Source organism: Mchenga conophoros, linkage group LG4, assembly GCF_057382185.1.
Source record: "Mchenga conophoros isolate Kocher_MC1m ecotype Shallow Benthic linkage group LG4, M_conophoros_male_GT1.1, whole genome shotgun sequence".
In the NCBI taxonomy this organism is placed as follows: Eukaryota; Metazoa; Chordata; class Actinopteri; order Cichliformes; family Cichlidae; genus Mchenga; species Mchenga conophoros.
In genome coordinates this window covers 37,295,174-37,315,413 of record NC_140529.1, presented here as the reverse complement: position 1 = coordinate 37,315,413, position 20,240 = coordinate 37,295,174, and the positions used below count along the sequence as shown (strand labels likewise).

Below are 20,240 nucleotides of genomic sequence, written 5' to 3'. Positions count from 1 at the left end.
TTAGTTTTGGCCTAAGGGGCATTCCATACACAGTCGGTCGCTTAACTTCCATCAGTTCCACTTCGATTAGAAGGTTAGTCTGATTAGGGTGGGGAAAAGAGAGAATATCTTACTCCTATTGGTTGATTGTCTTGTCGTTCGAAGCGACTTCCTCTGTGATTGGCTGCTGCCCTTAAAGCCTCGGAAGTGTCATTTTTGGACTTGAGTGAAAACTTGGGCATATCGGTGTGGCGGCGGCTTCGAGCTGATTCATAACTCTCGGGAAGAAATGGCCACCAGAAAGCACTAAAACAGGTACGGCTGGGGTTTTTACCGCCGCATGTTAAGAAGGGCTGTTGATTTAGTCGATGTGTCGGTTGTCTTGTTGTCGTGATTAATGTGTGTGTTGTGTTTGTTCTCTCAAGCGTGCTCCGATTTCATTGTCTTTTTTCCACAACAAGCAAGCTTCAACTTTTTCTCAGGTTTCCGACCTTATTCTGAGAAGCTGACGACAAACTAGTCTCAACACCAACTCGTGTATATCTACTCTTTGTCGTCCCTCTTCATCACCTCTTTATTACCAGTTTACGCCTCATACTTTACAACTTTCTCGGCAGTTGGTCGAACGCTCTCCTCATCCTCTTAAATTCAGCCTGACAAGCAGCACGAAGCATCCATTAAGTTTGGGTTTTCATGGAAAAAGTTGCTACCTGCTAAAAATATTCCATGCCGATTTTTTTTTAACACGTTGTAAATCTTTTCAAAGTAAATAATATTTTACTATGATTGATCGTTTTTGCTGCCACTCGCGTAAACTTGGAAAACTGGTGATTTTCTAACGGAGTTCGGCTCAACCCGACTTTAAAAGACATTCCAGGACCAAAAATGTGAGAAATTATGCGGCGTGACTTACCTTATTAAACATTTTATGTATTCTTGATTTTTTAAAGACGACAAGAGCAGCTCTATATTTTAAATTCTTCTGTCATTATCGTATTATCGCCGTCCTCTTTCACTTACACGAACAGCACGTACTGTCCTTTAGGTTAGACTTTCAGTCAAGAGTGTTATTACTTTTAAATAGTTTTCATGCCGAATTATTTTAAACAACTTATTTATAATAAAAAACAATGTACTGTTTTGTTATGACTTATTATTGTTTGCCGACACCAGCACAAACTTAAAAATGGGAGTTTTTCCAGCAGAGTTCGGCTCAACTCAACTGTTGGAGCTCCAGAGCATGAGAAACCACGCAGAGTGAGCTATGCAGTCACACATTTTATGCATTCTCGAGCACTTTTAAAAAGACTGGAGAAGCCCCTGCAGTTGGTGGTGGGCGGGAGTTTATCTAGAAAATAACTGCAAAATACGGAAGTAACAGAAGCGAGCCACGACATGTCTGATGCCTCCTGCGCTGTTAATAATAATAATAGCGTGGGTTTGCACTTGAGTGCCTGTCATAGCTTTCCTGTTGCATGTGCAGCTTGCTCAGAGGAGCTGCCTCAGGCCTCTTTAGGGACCTTCTAGCTGGGCTTTATCAACTTTACATTCAAATCCACACATTTTGGGGCATTTAAATGCAACACTGAGGTTGATTTTAATATATATTCAGAACACTTTTGATGTAGAGGATATGTTTGTGCCTTCTGACATGCAATGTGTCATCTTTATTGTTTTTATTGTTGGCATACGGTATTTTAACCTCTTAGCATCCAAACATTTTATTGACTCTTCACCCAAATGAGACTTCATTTGAAAGGTTGCATCTTCTAGTTTCTTCTTGGAAACTTGTGCTTGTTTAGCATGAAGCTAAAATCCGAACTAAGGTCATGAAAAATGACCTATTTACAGCCTCAACAGCTTAATTTCCCGTTCACGAAACAGTATGTAGTACACAGTACACACTATAACCATCGTGATGCAAATTCAGTGTTTTCTTTCTCCGTCTAGGGCAGCATTAGATAAGTGTTTACAGCCCTGCTCCCTGATGTGTATTGAAGCAAAGACTGTTGCACAAGTAGAGCATGAGTGGAGATGCACATTTTAGGATGTCTCAACAATGCACAAAAAGTTGTTGTGGGTAAGGCGGAAGTATTCCCTGTGGAGGAAATCTTGTATAATAATGAGAAAAAGTGAGAAACACCCTGCGTCTGTGGCTAAAATACTTGTGCTTAGACAGTAAAACAGCTTAATAGTCCAAAAATTCACAAGAGATTGACTCAACTGTCATGTGTGGCAAAGAGAAGCATGCCTTTGTTGATTGGATAATTGCATACCCAACTTGTAGTTAGAGCTTGTTTATAAAAGCTGAACTATAAGGCCTATTTTTGACACACTGTAGGCTTCATTTAATTACACACAGATCTTAAAAAGCATTGATTTTTGACTGCTAAAGTGTCACAGGAGCCCCGCTGCAGCACACATATATTTGTGAGACTGTAAACGGTGTGGGGGAGCTTGAAAGCAGGACAGCGGGTCATGGCTCCATGCAGGTTGACCTAAATATCCCAGAGACACAGACGGCTGAACTCTTTAGAGAATAAATAAAAAGTAGGAGGAGAAATTCCTGTTCATTTGTTTCTAGCCACACCCGTGTCATCTAAACAGAGAGGGAAACCAAGTCGACCTGGCTGAGCGCTCAGAGAGAGGGATTATAAGCCACAGGATTACAGAGACAGAGGGAGAGAGGGCCTGCACCCCTCTCTTTGAAGGATGTAAAACAATGTCTGGGCTGTTAAAGGAGCGTGAGAGTCGAGGAGCAGTGTTAGCAGTGGGCGCTGTTTAAGTCAAAGTGACTGCATGCCTGCATACTTATTTGCATTCATGTGTATAAATATATATATACTGGGGTTTTGTTTGGAGGCATGACACTGGATCTCTGGTCGGTTGTCTGTCTGTGCATCAACAGAAAACGTCCTGTTTAGTTTGATTCAGGTGATTGGTATGGCAGGACTGTGCGAAAATCTTGAGCCACCCCTAATTTCTTTGTTTTATTTCAAATGAGCCAGATTTTAGTGTAATAGTTTTTTGAAGTGCTCGTCAAAAGTTCTCCAGCTCTCTGAAGGTCTTTCAAAGTTCTTCACTGGCTGTGTTTTCACTCATTTTCAGTCCAGTCCTTGTACCTGACCATTTTCACAGGTTTACTGGTTTTAAACACTGACCTATTAACCATTCGGATATAAAAAGTACGCAGCTGAAGGGAGAACCAGTGTTGTGTCTACACAGCAAAGATCCATCTTCAAATTGTATCTTTGCATTTTGTTACTAGCAGCCTGTCACAAAAGCACAGCCTGTTCTCATTTCTTTAGATGAATGTATTAAAAATGCTAAAGGTAAAAGTTTGACAGGAATAACAGCAGCAAAGTGATTCCCAAAGAGAGCTATTAGCCAAAAACTTGGCATATTTTGGCATGTTGTGCAGTGTATCCTTAAAACTGAACAAGTGGAGGACAAAAAATATCTACAGCAGATGAACAGCATGTGAAAGTCATTAAGAAACGAGAAAAAGGAAAAGAGCAAAGAGAGATGCATCTGTACCGTCAGCTGATCCATCTACTGCTCACTGAAGCCTCATCAGAGATGGTCTCAGTGGAAGGGCGGCTGTCGAGACGCCATTCTTACGAAGGGAAACAGAAAGAAAAGGCTGACGTATAAAAATTACACAAGAACTGGACTGAAAATCAGCAAAACAGGTGTTACAGACGAATCTGGATTTGAAATGTCTCGTTCTAATCATGTCCAGTGTTTATGGACGAAGTCAGCAGAGAGCTACAGCAGTGAGTCTGCAGCCGTCTGGAAAACATGGCGGAGGCTCTGCCATTGTTGGGAGCTGCATTTCAGCACGTGCTGTTGGACATCCCGTTTTGTTCCACCATGCTGTACCATCTGGAAATCCTCTGAATGCAATGATCTCAAACACACTGCCAATGCAGTAAAAACGTACCTGGATAGAAAAACACACAAACAGCATCAGTCATGGATCAGACCGGACCTCAACGTGACTGAAGCAGCGTGGGATCGTCCTGACAGAGAGCAGAAACATCCAGAGAGCTTTGAATGTCCTTCAAGAATCTGGAGAACAGATACTTAAATCACAGAAAGCTGCCTGAGAGTTCAGGCTGTGCTGAAAAATACCAAATGCATTTATTTGGTAAATGTTTTCTCTTACACACTGTGTTTCTATGCATGATTGCACGTTTCGATACATCGCTGCACCTTTTTCTTATTTTCCTCGGAGCACTAAGTGGTGGCTCAAGACTTTTGCACAGTAGCAAAACTCCACTGAAGTAATTTTAACTTTAGTTTTTGAGGGTTTTTTTTAAATCACACTGGAGTTTACAGTATAAATTATTCGACTTATCTCCAAGTTTCACTTTAATCACCAGGACTCATTAGCAGGGGTTAAAGGTTAAAAAAGCATTTGCTGTGCTGGATTTCTTGTATAGATTATGCCTTTCCTCCATAACCTGCAGCAGCGGACCACATGTGACACTTTGCATACTGTATGTGGCGGGAGCGTGATGCATTTTAGTAACTTCCTCTTTAGATGCTTTAAAGGAAGCGTGGCCGACCGCAGCAGGTAGCGGCATTACTTTCAGCTTTGAGAAGGACTTGGCTCAGACTTAACGCACCTGCTTCACATAGAGACAAAACTCGCGATCCAGCGCGTCACTGAATGTTGCCGAAGCATCGGAAGGTACATGAAGGTCCAAGCCAGATATTCTGTAGCATGAAGATCATTTAATCCAGCGTTTTTGTGATATATTTCATTGTTCTATGTCAACAAAAAGATATTTTTTCCAACACTGCCTTCACCAAAATAGATTCAGAACTGGAGTATTTATACTCCTCCGAGACCTCCTTCCAGGGTCCTAAATTCACTCAACAAGCACCAAATGTAGGTGAATATTAGCCCCAAAGCAGTGGTGTAAAAGCTGTGCTCAGAGGAGTTATTATCATGCAAAAAAGACTCTAAATATATAATTTCTTACTATATATAATGAGTCATTTTTAATGTTTTTTTTATTTTGTTATCTCACATTCACCCCAAAAATAAAGAAGAATACAAAAAAACCTTTAAATGTGGTTTTAAATACAAGCACAGGAACTATCAGATCACATGAGTTTAAAGGATTAGGTATGAATGTTTGTCGGGTAAACATTGAGAGAAAATAAACACCACAATTTCTGGGAAACCTGTGAAATAAACAGATTAATCGATGAGATAAAGGATCGGTTTTAAACGTGTAACCTGTCAGCGGACACCTCTGGCAGGAAGACGTTGAAGGCTGGTGGTAATTCACCTCACCTTCACTTTCATTCTGTCTACAGAGATTTCCGTGCTGCTTTTATCCCCTTTGTGAGGACACAAAGTTGCTGCTTCTCTCAGAGGTTTGTGGCTGAATTTGGTATTTGTTTTATGGTATTAATTTTCAAACTTACATTAAAATAATTATTAAAGTGGAGGCTGTTACAGTACTTTGACATTACACTGCTCATGTTCACTTATCTCAGAGTACTTTGAATAATTGAACTCAGGTGATGCTTTCCATCATGCAGGTAAGATTAGATATGTTCCTGTGACTAATGTCTTGTCTGTTCGTGGGCTTTGAGTGTCCAGATCCATCCAATAAGAGTCCAGCTACGCTCCTGCAGCTGATTGGTGCTCCTAGGAAAAATCCAGGAAAAAAAACCACATTACATAAAAGTTAAAAAAGGATTTGCATGCTACTGGGAGAAAGAAGTATTTGATCCCCTACAACCCAGCAGGAATAACTGCTTCTCCTGTTCGCAACTCGGTGTGTGTTCAAAGCTTACCTGTCCACAGAAAATGTTCCAGCCTCTCCAGCAAGGTTGGGAAAGACCAACATGCTGTCAGGGGAAAATGGACGGACCATCAGGAAGACGCTGATAAAAAGACTATCAGTCACCATCGGTCTGGAGCTCCATGCAAGATCTTTGCTTGTGGGGTGAGGATGATCATGAGAAAGGTGGAAGATCAGCCCAAAATCACACGGGAGGAGCTCATTATCAAACTGAAGGCAGTCGGGACCACGGTCACCAAGAACACCGCTGATAGCACACTGCAGTGCACTGAAATCTTGCAGGTCCCCCTGCTCAAGAGTGCGCATGTACAGGCACGTCTTAAGTTTGCCACTGAACGTCTAAAGCATCAACTCGACCCGCCATGTTTGGCGTAATAGATATGCTGAGCATGACCAAAAGAACACCATCCTCAGTCGAGCACAGAGGTGGAGACGTTATGCTTTGGGGCTGTTTTTTAGGGCTACTGGATGACTTCATCGCATTGAGGGACCAGTGCATGGGGCCGTTTCCATAATATCTTTGTACTGGTCTTCAAGCATGACAGTAACCCAAAACATAGACAAGTGGCCTAGCCAGACCTCAGTCCAGTCTGAAAATTTGCGGAGTGAGCTGAAGCTTTGAGAAGAAGAAACCCAAAAGATTACAGAGTTTCTGCAAAGAGGAGTGGGTGTAAATGTGTGCAAACGTCTTACACTAATCAGGGTTTCTTCACCAAGCACTAAGTCATGTTTGTCTTATTTTACTCAGTGACATGCAAATCAAGTGAGGTGGAAGTGATGAAACGATTATTTCCAACGCTGTATCCTGAACATAAAACGAAGCAGCACAGAGCTGAGAGCACAGCTAAATAAAGAAGTAGGGCTGCTCGATTATGGCAAAAATGATAATCACGATTATTTTCACTGAAATTGAGATCACGATTATTTGACGATATTTATTTAACCCTTTAAGACCTACTATAGAACCAAGTCCACCAGAGCTTATATTTTTTTTTTTACATGCTGTAGTGCCATTTGTAGGAGCATTTCAAGTTGCTATACATCAATACAACTGTTATAGCCCATATTTTAATAATATGTATGCATTAAGTCCATAGTAATTACATAAATTGCAAAAAAGTGCAATAAACTACAAAAAAAATTGAAAATTGCTTTTGTTTTGTTTACATATATTTCTACTTGGAGAAATTTAAGAGGCTTATCCCTCAAAACTTTAAATACAATAAAGTTGCAAAAAATAGTTTACAACAACAGGAAATTTATTTTGAGTGTCTTCATAGTTTTATTTTGGAGATACAGCAATTTTTATATACTGCAGGAAAAACAAAAAACAATCCTATGATGCAAATTTGCAAAGAAAACAGCAGGTGCATCATTTCACTGTGGGAAGTGTTACGAACAGCTGATAGGAACGGCAAAGCGTGTTTCTGGAATATTATGTTTTTGTTCCTGCAAGCGCTTTTTATGCAATTTTTGCAAAGCTATATGTGGAACGAAACCGTGACCGAGGACAAGCTGATGGCATAAGATGTAAGTACAACTCCTCCGGTTTCATATGCAAAACAAATTATTGCGCTAGCTTACACGGTTCAGGTTCTACAGGGATTTAAAAATAGTTACGCAAAACGGAGCGTGCTGCTCTGACCGGCTTTAAAGGGTTAACAATGACTTTAGAAAAATAATATAAAATAGTGTGCAACACCACTGAAGTTTTTTTTTTAAACTCTCTTTTCAACCAACGGCAGTCACTCTCCAAATAACTTCTGCTTAGCTTTCCGAGCTTCCCTCGGGTCCTCTTAATCAGCGGTCTCCAACCTTTTTTGCGCCACGGACGGTTTATGCCCGACAATATTTTCACGGACCGGCCTTTAAGGTGTCGCGGATAAATGAGGGAGGGGCTAATAATCGGCTCAGTCATTTTTAATGGTTGTTGAAAGCCCAGATCGTAATCGTGATTAAAATTCGATTAATTGAGCAGCCCTATAAAGAAGAAGCTCAAATATGCAGACTTCTTGTAAAGCTTTGTGCCAAAGCCTTTACTCTACTACATTTTGAAGCCTTGGTTACTTGTGAGAGCTTGATCCACATTGTGTCAGTAAATCAGGAATATTTCCAGTGCATGTTGGCCAGACCTGCTGTGTGATCTCCTCTTTTGGTGGAAGAAGAGGCTCTGCTGGCCTCGTTACGAGGTAACCTCCAACTTCTGCTGGGATGCTTTGCAGCTGGGATGAGAATCGGCACCTCAAGGTCCGAGGCCAGATTAGGGTGGATTTAAAACTAGTTGCTGCCTCATGTGGAGAATTTCAAGTATCTCTGGGTTTTTGTCATGGTGAGAGGGAGGCTGGAGCAGGTTGATTAGTGATGTAGACCCTTTAACAGCCTGTTGTGCTAAAGAAAGAACTGAGAGTGAAGCTGTTGGTTTAACTGTCAATCTACATTCCTCATCTGTGGCCACGAGCTATGGGTCTGAAGGAATAAGATCATAGATGAAAGAGGCAGAAATGAGACATCTGGGTTCTGCTTTAGACAGAGAGTGAAGACATCAGAGTAGAGCTTAGAAAGAAAGTGACTGGATTTCTTTAATTCCCGTGAATTTCACCTCTGATCCGAGAAGCTTCTCCAGTTCTGAAACCAAATCCAGGTGGCGAGTCCCAGGAATTTAAACCTTAGTGGGGGTTTTCCTTTATCTTGTCATTTGATGAGAGGTGAAACATCCTCACAAAACTTAAAGGAGTCCAGTCAGTTTCTTTCCAAGCTCCTAAGACTACCATGACCCGGATGACTGAGACCCTACACTGACATATCAGAGTGGAGCTGCTCCTCCAAACTGAAAGGAGCCAGCTGAGATGCCTCCTGGGCCCCTCCTAGCTGAGGTGTTTCAGGAATGTCCAGCTGGGAGAAGGCTCTGGAGTGGACCCAGGACACTCTGGAGTGATCTCTGCTGGTTTGGGAACGCTTCGAGGAAAGCATCGATTCACACGATTCCTCTCGGATTCGAGTCCAATGAATAAACTAAATGACTCAAAGTGAAGTGAACGGTTTAGCCGTGAGGGAACTGGATTTTTAGGGAGGATAAAGTTAAAATAAATAAAATCCAGAATACCATAATAATGTTTTTATTTGGATGTTCTAGGTTTAATAGTCTGTGGATGCTAAAACTGTAGCTTCCTTTAAACGATCGACAAAAACGAGGTCCACAAAAATCATTTGAGGGCTAAAAAATGTCTAAAAATTAAACTTGCTGCTTTAAAACACTAAAGAGCTCAGGGACCCTCCAGCCTTGATTACTCTGATAAACCTGAGTGTCTGCTGTTGTAAAAGTGGTCTTAGAGGTCATTTGGCTCCCGGTGCAGAGACGTGAAGACGGACAGAGCTGCAGTTTTAAAACTAGACGAACTCCATGCTATCAGTTTTCCAGTCGTTGCTTTTGACATTAAAATGAAGCCAAAATCAGGAACAAAGCATTATTTTACTGATGTTTGATAATCATATTAAGGTCACAGGAAGAGGCTCATTAAAGCGTGTTTATGATCATTGTGGGGTTTTATTTTCGTAGTTATGTGAGGCCGGTGGACCACACTGAGCATTGTACGTAAAGGTCGTGAAGAATGTGGTCCCACGCCGCTGCAATGAAACCAGAAGTCCTGTGTTTTCGCCGTGTCGTAAAGCGGCTGGTACTGCGGCTGGCTGGCAGCAGAGGAAGTGGTTTACTTGTTTTCTCATTTCCTCTGTCACTGAAAATGCTCAACGCACTTGGTTGACTTGTAGTTTTTCTAGCAGAAGATCGAGTCTTACTCCGTTATTGGTTATTAGCCACAGCAGCGCCTCTGCAGAGGTGAATTATGAAGAACGCTGTGGGCCGTTTGTCCAATGAGACGTCTGCATCGATGAGTCACGACCAGCTACAGGACACGCTGGTGTCCGCTCAGTCACTCTGAGTCACTCGCTTTGTGCCGTAAACAGTTAATTCAATGCAAAGGTGCCTTAAGCCTGTGTCCTTTCTAATGGCCAGCAGGGGGCGACTCCTGTGGTCTGAATGTAGAGAAACCTGAAACACTTTACAGCCAGGTTATGGTCCCAGTCTTTAGTTTGCAGGCTTTGTGATACAACTCGATGTTCATGTTGTAAATTATGGTCACACTCGAGGTAAAACAGAGGATGAAGCAGGGCATTCGGGACACCGTGTGCCTCTCAGGGACAACACGTTTCTGTTTTGTCTGTGATTTAAAAACAACATGATTACTGAGGCCTGATTCTGTTTGCTGGAGTCATTTTTCAGCCTCTGTCATCTGTGCAAATACATCTTCTAAGTGCTTAGTTTCAGGTTACGCTGCGTTCTGGGTGTGTTTAGTAAGTATCCCTCCCTCGTGTGTGTGACAGCAGGCCGGGAGGATGTCTGTGGAGGTGGACGTGTTGCTGCAGGAGGCGAAGGAAAGCATCGAGGCGGCGCAGAACTACCGCAGCGAACTCCAGCAGCGCCTGCATGGCCTCAACCAGGCCCGTAAACAGGTACTGCATCCTGATTTGTGATCTGTTGTGAAGCTCAGGCCTCGTGTTTCCCTCCTCCTGTGATGCGCTTCACTCCCTCAGTGCTTTCTTTGTCGGTTTCACTGCACCCGCTCACTCTGAAAGACTCGTGCAGGCCCAGGCGGTGTGATTTGTCTTCGCTCCTGACTCAGAAGAATCCCGGGAGAGTAAATTCTCCCCCCTCCCTCCCTCTCTGCTATCTCTTCCTTCCCCCTGCTGTCTAGTTTTACCCCTCCAGCTGCTCGCAGTAAACAATGCTGCTGTTTCCTGTCGCTGTGGACGGACAGCGAGCCTTAGAGGAGAGATTAAAAAAGGAGAGCGGGAGAGAAACGAGGCAGATTTTGGTCCAAGAACATAAAATATGGGATTGTTGTTTTTTCATTCAGAATAAGCAGCAACTGCAGTTCCTCTAATCTCCACAGGGGGCTCCAACAGTGAGTTGGTCTGGTTAAAATGACGGACATAGACGTGTGCACATGGTGGTATAAAAATGGGTATCTATAGATTATTGAGGGGAAGGCATAGAGTTGGCGGGGGAGGTTATTTTACCATAAAGACCATCTTCCAATGAAAATGGAGCGACAGAAAAGCTGAGGGACGAGAGCGCCGACTAACCAGGACAGGATGGCAGCCATTAAATTCAAAATATACCTAAAAATGCCGCCACCAGGGGGCAGTAGTGGATGATTCTGGGTTCAAACATCTCTTCTTTTAGTGATTCTTAATTGGCTGTAGGTGTGGGCGTGAGAGTGTGTCGCGTCTCTCTGATTGGATGTGTTTAGCTGTACCCCGCCTCTCTGGCAGCGAGGACAGGCTCCAGCCCTGTGCAGCTGATAATCACCTACACTGTTCAGGGTTATATTTGAAGTTGACCCCACCCCCCTTTCAGCCTAAGCTTGTTAGGTTACTTACACATAAAGTGGCTAAAAACACTAATAAAGAAGTTAAAAAGGAGATTTCCTGGTAAGCAGATAAGGATAAGCAGAAGGGGATGGATGGAAGGAACTGTAAGTGCTTTTATTGCAAACTAAATGTTCAGAAGTCGCTGACGCTCTGATGACTTGATGGCATGGCTGAGCTGCTCCCGTAGGTGTAATATGTAGGTGACCTGGGGCATAATCATCAGAATCAGAATCAGAAACTTTATTGTCATTGTCATGAGAACAACGAAATTAAGAATGGTCCCCGATCATTGCATCATCCCTAGCAATATCAAAATATAAATAAAACAATAAAATTCAATAAATAAAATAGATAGAATACTTAAAATACTAATAAGATATAACAGTAAAACATTCACATACATTCCCACACACATGCTTCAGACCGTGCATAGATTAACACAAGAGTGGCGTGATGGACATTTTTTTGTAGTATTCAGATGTGTTATTGCAGTTGGATAACAGCTGTGTTTGAGTCTATTAGTCCTTGCTCTGATTGCCCTGTACCGTCTGCCTGAGGGCAACAGTTCGAACAGGGAGTGGCCATGTATTCCTTTGCTCCACGAGCGACTTCCAGTTGGTAAATCTGCCTTTTTTTTTCCAGTTTTTATCTTTCTCTGACATGATCTCTATCAGAGGGTTGCTGCTGGTGCTGCTGTCTGTGATCCGGTTACTTTGAATTCCTGTCTGCCTTTCCATCAGTATTTTGTCTCCTGCAAGAGTCGCCACGCTAACTGAATCAGTGCGGTCCAGAGCACATAATGTATCACAAAGCAAACCTGAGCCCCTCCAGCTGATCCACACACACGTACAGTTTGCCTCATCCAGAGAAACAATCTGCAGACTTATTAGACTTGTTAGTAAAATTCGATGTGGGATGTGTTTCATTTGTTTTGTTAGTGCAGCTGAGACTCCCTCCACCTCCCTCAGCTGTTCCATCGCACGTTATCCTGGATCGAGATGTGCTTTCTTTTCTTTCCCATGACCCCCTGATTTCCCACAGAGGGAGACTGCAGCATCTCTCTTCTTGTAAGAGGAAAACTATTTCTGTCCTGCCTCGTGTTTGGATCATATCTTTAGTCTTATTTTACTTTTCAAATCCCAAAATATTGATAATTGCTCATCTGTGTCCAGCTGATAATCCTCAGGATATGATGCCTCTGCTGGAGAACTGCTCACACACACAAAAAGATCCGAGTGTACTCTGGCAGAGCGGCTTTCCGTCGTCATACAGTCCCTGCTTTATCAGTGCAGCAGTTGTCAATCAGCCTTCCGTTTCCTGCCGTCGCTCTCCGTGTACTCATTGTGAAATCTCACTCTGTGTGTTCTGCAAAGAGGAACTGAAACATGACCTCCGCCGCTGCAGATGACGAGTAAGTCAGCTTCCTGATGAGCTGCTGGTGTGTGCAGACGGTCCGCACCGCCTCTGTGTGAGGTGTAACCTGTCATAGCGCTAACTGCGGCGTAACTGTGGCTGGTCATTCAATGAAACTCTATCGGTTCCTCCCAAACGAAACCCCAGAATCAACCGACTGTGTTTTTAATGTATAATAACTTCAGTACGTGTGATGAAGCCCTGCAGAACTTTACCTTTATACTCTGAATGTTTCCTGATTTATAAGCGCTTAAAGTACAACCCCACAACAGCTGGGACGCTGTGTGCACCGTAAATAAATACAGAAGGTGATGATTTGTGCATCTCAGCACAGACTGTGGGTCTCTGTGGCTGCTGGAGACGGGCAAAGTAAACGTTTCTACAACCAACTCAGTATAATCTCATCAAAAGGCTCTGAGATGAGGCAGGTACCCGTGATCTTCAGGCACTCAGGCAGCGCTGCATTAAAAACAGGCACGATTCTGGGATGGAAACGAGTGCACGGGCTCAAAAACACTTCCAGAAATCACCGTCTGTGCGACCTTTCACCGGATGAGCTCATCTGGAGCTTCACGAACCCACAACAGGACAAAGAAGAGCCAGGACTGCTGAGCAGCGACAATCCTCCATCAGGCATTTGTCTCCCAACAGTGCAGCAGCTGCTCAGCTCACAGATGTTTACAGATGTTGAAGGAGAGAAGATGCTCCTCAGTGGGAAACACGACCCCGACCCGACTTTTAGAAACGTGTTTTCACATCAGATTCCAGATGAACTCATTTTTTCCTTGATGGTCTTGAGACTGAGCGCTCAGACGACACTGGCAGGTCGAAATTTGGTACTTTTGAATTTGCATTATTATTGTTGTTATTTTTCAGCTTATGTTACAATTAGTGTGCTGACGATCTGCCACACTGCCTTTAAATGTTATATTTTCCCTTCACGCAGCCCCTTTATGTTTATTTCAGAGCTCACTCTTTGGCTAAAATCTGTTCAGGAGCTGAAACGAGCAAAGACAAAAGAAAACACAAAACAGCAACAATTAGCACCAATAAAGCTAACGAGGAGACGTCTGATGACAGAAACACTCGGTTATGTCGTTCTCTCTCGGAGTCGCGTCCTCACCTGTTTTTACCTTCTTCCTCTTTGATTGGTGGCTCAGATTCGAGGCAGCTCGGGTCAGGCCCGCGAGACCCTCCGGAAGCACTTTGCCGAGCTGCAGGCGGCGGCTACTCGACTGCTGGCGGAGCGGCTGGCTAACCTCCTGACCGAGGTCGACACCATCGAGGCCGACAGCATCAAGCCATTGGACGACTGTCAGAGCCTGATCGAGCACGGCGTGGGCCAGGCCGACGAGCTGCTGAGAGAGGGTGGGTCGCACAAACGCTGCCACGAACACAGCTGCAAACTATTATTTTCAAGAAGGAAAGACGATGATTTACAGCCACCACAGTTTTCACAATTATTCAGAGCAAAAGCAAGCCCAGAAAGATGATCCATGCTTATTCTCTGCAGGAGAAGCAGCTCTGCGATGTGGTCTTGGAGAAAAGGAGGACAAACTGGGCAGCTTCACGAAGAAGGCCATGCACATCCAGCTGGACAGGTGATACGGGCGAAGGTGTTTCGCTGCAGGTGTTTAAAGGAAAAAGTTAATCAGCTGCTGTTTAGAACTGTGTGCGTGTTTTCCAGCCTGCCAGAGGTTCCAGCGTTGGTGGACGTGCCGTGTGTCTCAGCCCAGTTTGATGACTCCCTGCTGAGCCTGCTGAGGGACCGGGTGGCTCGCCACGGCGCCGTCTCCTCCCACCCGCCCGTCCAGATAGAGGAGCTGCAGGAGAGACCAGGCAGCATCCTGGTTCGCTGGTGTAAGGTCAGCAGGGGTAAACGGGACACACACGGTGCTTTTCCAGGTGAAGAGACTGAGCAGGAAGCTTGTTGGAGTTTGCAGAGCGTAACAAAAGACCTTATCAAGCCCACGATCTGAGATAATGCTGAGCCTATTGTTTAAAGTCCCATCGCACCACACAGAGGTGGGTAGGAAGATCCAGTCAGCTTTCAAAATAAAAGTTCCCAGGCAGGCTGCTCACTCGCTCTGTAAAACGCTCGTAGTGGTGTGACTTTTAATGTTGTGGACGAAAACCAGACTACTCGACTCAAACAGTGAAAGTTAAGGTCGGTGTAATGAGGAGGTTAAACTGCCAGTGTAATTAAGGGCTCTTTGAACTTACTACTGACATTTCTTGATCATAAATGGACTCCAGAAGTTCAGAGAAGTCCTTTAAGTTTGAGTTTTCACAGCATTTAAACTTCACCTGAGTGTCAGCCTCTGCAGTGAAGTCTTCTCTGCACCAAAATCCTTCGAGCACGTCTGTTTGTATGGATAAAATCATGAAGTTAATTTAGTCTCTGGTGGAAACACACGTGTTCCTTTAAGTTTGTGCCGAGGAATCGCAGCTCAAATATGGACATTTGTTGTTACAATGTAAAACTTGGTGAAATGAGGAAGTACATTATTCTGCATCTTAATTAAAACTGGACATTATCGTTTGTGCTTCAGGTGGACGAGGACTTCGCGGCTGCAGATTATCGGCTGCAGTACCGGCGCTCCGGCAGTGGGGGAAGCCAGTATGAGGACGCCTACATCGGGCGGGAATCGGAGTTCCTGGTTCTCCACTTGGACCCTCACACGGATTATTTGTTCAGGGTCTGCGCCCGCGGGGAGGGTCGCACCGAGTGGAGCCCCTGGAGCATCCCGCAGACGGGCTACACCACGCTGGCACCGCACGGTAGGTGGAGACATCCGAGAGAGGGAAACCCTGTAGCAGCAAACGGTGAAGTTCACTCGTGTCTGAGTTACTAAAGCAAATCAAAGACCTGCATCTCTTCCCAAAAGCCTTCCAGGCTTTTAAGCCACTAAAATCAGATGCTCCAGTAAGAAACAGAGATTTCACCTCCTGTTGGCTACAGATAACTTTAAAGCAATAATATTATTACTCTATCGTCCTTCAAGGACCTCTGTCTCGTGTTTGTGACCTTTCTCTAAAATATTTGCCAGTTTTCATTCTGTTTTTAACTCTCAGACCCTTTAACGCCTCCCGGGTTGCAGCTGAAATAACAGAGCTGTGAATGCAGTCGCGTTGGTAATTGTTTGCAGGAACCGTGACATCATCACAGGCCTGTAAGCATTTATGTGCGCAGGACTCGCTGCAGCCTTCTCATGCAGTCACTAGCCAATCAGTGCACCTCTAACAGGAAGGCAGCATCTAATGGAAACATCAGCATGACCTCTGTGTTTCTGTACTATCAGCAGAGACCGTCTCTGTCTCCACTGCAGTATGGAGCCGTGTTAATATATAGAAACCTGAAAGTTTAAACTGAAGCAGATCAGGTCCGCTAACGAACGCTGTGTGTTTGTTTTATCTTCCAGAGTGGCGTTCAGGGACCGAGGGCTACATCCTGAGCAGCAGGAAGAACATCGCTTTGCGCAATGACTCCTCCCAATCGCGCTGCCCTGTCCTCTACTCCAAAGCGCCCACCTACTTCTGCGGCCAGACGCTCACGTTCAAGTACGCCCACAACAAAGCTTTAAAGATGGAGATCTTTCCATTTCTCTCCTGGACGTCACGTACAGATCATATGTAAATCCACAGTTAGATGCTAACGGCGTGTTTTTGTGTGTCTGTGCAGGATCTCTGCAGCGGGTCAGATGGATCGGAGGGACAGTCTGGGCGTGTGCATAGACAGCGAGAGTGAGGAGGAGTCACTACAGCGGGACCAGGCTGTCTGCATTTCCACCAATGGTATGCCGCCTCAGATAGACTTGAAAAACTCAGCTTGTACAGGGCGAGTCTGCGTGGCTCACAGCTGAGGATTCGAGCCTGAAAGTCGTTAGTCTCCTTGAAAATGTTTGTTTTTTGGCAGATAAGAAAGGCTCTCACCCCCAGCCGGTTTCTTCCTGTTAAAGGGGAGTTTTTCCTTCCCACAGTCGCCAAGTGCTTTCTCAAAGGGGGTCGTTTGATTGTTGGGATTTCTCTGTATTAATCCAAGCACCTTGAGGCGACTGCAGTTGTGAATCGGTGAAATACAAACAAAACTGAATTACACCAGAGACAATAGTGCACTTGTCAGGGACTATTTTCAGTGGCGGATTCATTTCTAATGGGTCCTTTTCAAAGACTGTAAATAAATGATGAGGCCAGTGCAAATTGTTCTTGTTTAGACACATTTAAACACAATGTTTAAAGTCGAGGCTTTAAAATGGGAGGAGTCACTATCAGATGGCGGATCCACAGGGTCTAACCACCACGCTACTGTTTTCCTACAGCGGCACTTTAAGCTTCATTGAAGTATAAAAACAGGCTGCAGACTGTTTAGATTCCATTATTCCAAAAACTGCTCTTGAAGTCTCTAATTTCTGTTGATCAGATCTGAAAAGTCATTTCCTTCAAGTTCTGATGCTCTGATACTTTGAAAGGTTGCTCTTGATGAGGCTTTCTGTGTGGACGCCATGTTTTAGATCAATGGTTTCCCTCCTGGTGGGAGATGGAGCCATTATAGGGATTAGATTTCCGGGCAGGATTGTGAGTATGGACCATAATTTAATTTATTCCCAGTTATGGGATGTATAATGTTTGAAGCCACTCGCTGAAAGGTGGAGCCAAAATTAAATTAAAAAGAACCCCACCAGATGTCGAAGAAGAAGAACTGGTGATGCTGCAAAGATGAAGAAACAGTCTGGAGACGAGTTTCAGGCAAATCAACTCAGACTGTTTCTGTGGTGCTGACGTGTTGATGCAGAAGCAAAGAGCAGAGCATCGTCGGAGACGAGGAGACAAAGAGACTTAAAGCAAAATCACCGAAGCTGAAAACAGGAGAGTGGAAAAACCTCCTGAAGTGTAGAATTCCTCTGTGGGAAGCATTTAAACGAGATGCTTGAAAATTAAACTTCAAACTTCAATTTAACTAAAGTTCAGCTTCGATTCTTTTTTATGATAAATAACAAATGTTGAATTCTCTCAAACTTCTTCTCCTCAGGTGCCGTTTTCGTCAACGGGAAAGAGATGACCAACCAGCTGCCCGCTGTCACCGTTGGCTCCGCCGTCACCTTTGACATGGAGGTGGTGAGCCTGTTCCCCATCAGCAACAACAACACGAGCGAGGGCGGCAACTTCAAGCTGAGGGTGACGATCGGCTCGGGGAACCGCGAGGTGGTGTTCGATTGGCTGGTGGACCAGCCGGTGGACTGCCTCTTCTTCGGCTGCTCCTTCGTCCACTCCGGCTGGAAGGTGCTCGTGTTTTAAGACGCCAGCTCCTCCGGCGTCCCAGTCCAAACATTTCTGCTCCTCTTTTTTTCACCTCACACACACAAAAAAGCCGCTCGCACGTCTGTTGGGTTGAAGCTCAAACAGGAGCCTTTCTCTTCTGGAGTTTCCTCGCTGGAGCGAGTTTTCAACCGGCGGCGTCTGCCGACGTTTCCTTCTGCTTGTCACAAACTGCAGCTCCTGTCTTCGGCTCGGTTCTGCAGTGACGGTTTCTGCTGTTTGTAATCGAGGCCGTGGACAGAGTTTCAGTCTGAGGACTAACTGTCCCCTCTCCTGCAGTCCTCTCACTTTCTGAGTAACACTGATTGAGCTCAGCCGTCCTCCATCTGCACATTTACCCAGTGAGGTCTCATGTGTTCACACCAAATGGAGGGTGAACCACTTTGCAGCCGCTCAGAACCCCACAGCATTCACCCTGATATCACGTTACATGGTTTACCCTTCACTTTTAGAAACCTCGTCCTGCATTTCTGAGTGGCAGCCATGACCTCTGCAAAGCCTTTGTTTGATGTGGACGCACTATTAAGTCATCAGAGATAATGAGAAGTAGCTCGAGCCCCTAACCCTGAGGTTTGGACATGATTAAAAGGACTGTGTCGTTTTTGGCGTTTGACTTCTGAGAAAATCGCATAATTTCATAGCACAGGGTTACTATGGTTACTACAGGTTAGGGTTACTTGGACTTCACGGGTTATAGAGGAGGATAAAACCAAAACCAGTAAAAGTCCTGAGGAATCAGATTTTATCCATAAACCTCCACGTGGCGTTTGGGAACAGCAACCCACACACATGTCGGCATCATATAAAAATGGCTCGTTCAGAATGCTCTGACCAATCGGATCCTTCAGGGCTGCAGCACAGAAATATCTGAGGTGAAGCACTCCATTTCAGGACCTTTACATGTTAGCCTGCAGTTAGAGTCCTGCATGAAATCAGACGTCTACAGTGGCTGAAAGTGATGATTATCAGGGCTAAAAAAGTGCCACGAGCTGCAGTTCCTCCAACGTCCACTAGTTGTCTCCAAAAGTCCCCATAGACTCCCATGTTAAAAATGTGCAACTTTAAAGCGGAAATAAACATGTTTACAGCCTGATACAGACGCTGTTTTGGTCTCAGTGCACAATTTTTCCTTCATAACATTTTTTTGAACTCATTTAGATTTTGTTGAGGCTTAAAAACTGACACACAGCTGGCTGTAAACACGTCTTTCTGCTGTACAGATGGGAGTCTATGGGGACTTTTGATTTGATCTTGACTCTAACCTCGGTCACCTATGTGACCTGGATCAACATGTAGAAATCCAAAATGTGACGCTGAGGCTTTAAAATGAAATCTGAATCATGCGTCCCAATTTCACAGCTGATGACTGATTTCTGGCTGACAGGTGGCGCTCTGAGCGTTTCATTCTGTTTTTGCTTTTTTATTTTTTTTAGTTACATGGTTACTTTTAAGCTTGCTGACAGTATTTAAAGCAGGAGGAGGGCGTCAAACGGCAAATGATCCGTTATCATTTCTTTCAGTAGCGAACCGGCAGCCATTTTAACAAAACAGTCAACTAAACGGAGTAAAGTCTGTGGTAATGTACAGGAAGTTTCCCCATGGTTTTTCCTGCCCTGCCAATTTTTTTCATGCTCATGTTTGCACTCTGGTGGAGCAGAGGGCCTGATGTGGTTTAAAAATGTCTTCAGATGTCTTAACATTGCGAGTTTTCCTGCGTAGCTTTTTGTTTTTACATACGTGTTCTGCACACACACTGTCATAGGATTTATCTGCTGCAACTGCTCACTTGTCTTGCTTTTATTACACGTCTGGACACATTTCAGCCGCCTGGCGTAATCTGTTATCAGCTGATACAAAGACAGGCCGGGACAGCTTGTTGCTCACAGATGTTCTCCTGTTTTTCTGAAGAACTGAGCACAGTGTTTCGTGTTTTTAGAGAACTGTGGGACTCTGGATTTGGTCCAGTTGATGGTACAAAAGTCCGGAAACCAGCAACCTCAAAAAACCCTTTTATTTTATTTTTCGTCTGAAGGTGGAGGAAACAAACCTGTTTGTGTCAAAGTCACATCAGTGACACCTGCTGGTCAAACCTTTGTATTGCATGTGTGTTCACTGCTGGTCTCTTCACATTGTGTTCAATAAAGATCATCATGTGATTCTCAGTTTTAAAAATATGATGTATTGGCTTATTAATGACATCAATGCAAGTTTAATTTGCCTGTTTAAGGGGCAAATGTATTCTAATCTGTGCTGCCCCCAGTGGTCACGACAGGAACC

At 44.2% G+C, this 20,240-nt stretch overlaps 1 protein-coding gene across 2 annotated transcripts; it reads left to right on the top strand.

Moving 5' to 3' along the window:
* The first annotated feature begins 154 nt into the window (after positions 1–154).
* Positions 155–20,135, top strand: crlf3 (cytokine receptor-like factor 3). Of its 2 annotated transcripts, none has more exons than XM_085272188.1 (9): positions 155–294; positions 10,188–10,313; positions 13,808–14,015; positions 14,161–14,248; positions 14,335–14,512; positions 15,200–15,428; positions 16,070–16,208; positions 16,330–16,442; positions 17,677–20,135. In XM_085272188.1, the coding sequence occupies exons 2-9, from the start codon at positions 10,197–10,199 to the stop codon at positions 17,940–17,942; spliced, it is 1,338 nt and encodes a 445-aa protein (XP_085128314.1). In that variant the 5' UTR covers positions 155–294; positions 10,188–10,196; the 3' UTR covers positions 17,943–20,135. The 2 variants fall into 2 exon arrangements, with proteins under 2 accessions (XP_085128314.1, XP_085128313.1); XM_085272187.1 differs by having other exon boundaries at positions 157–294; positions 10,185–10,313.
* Positions 20,136–20,240: the final 105 nt, after the last annotated feature.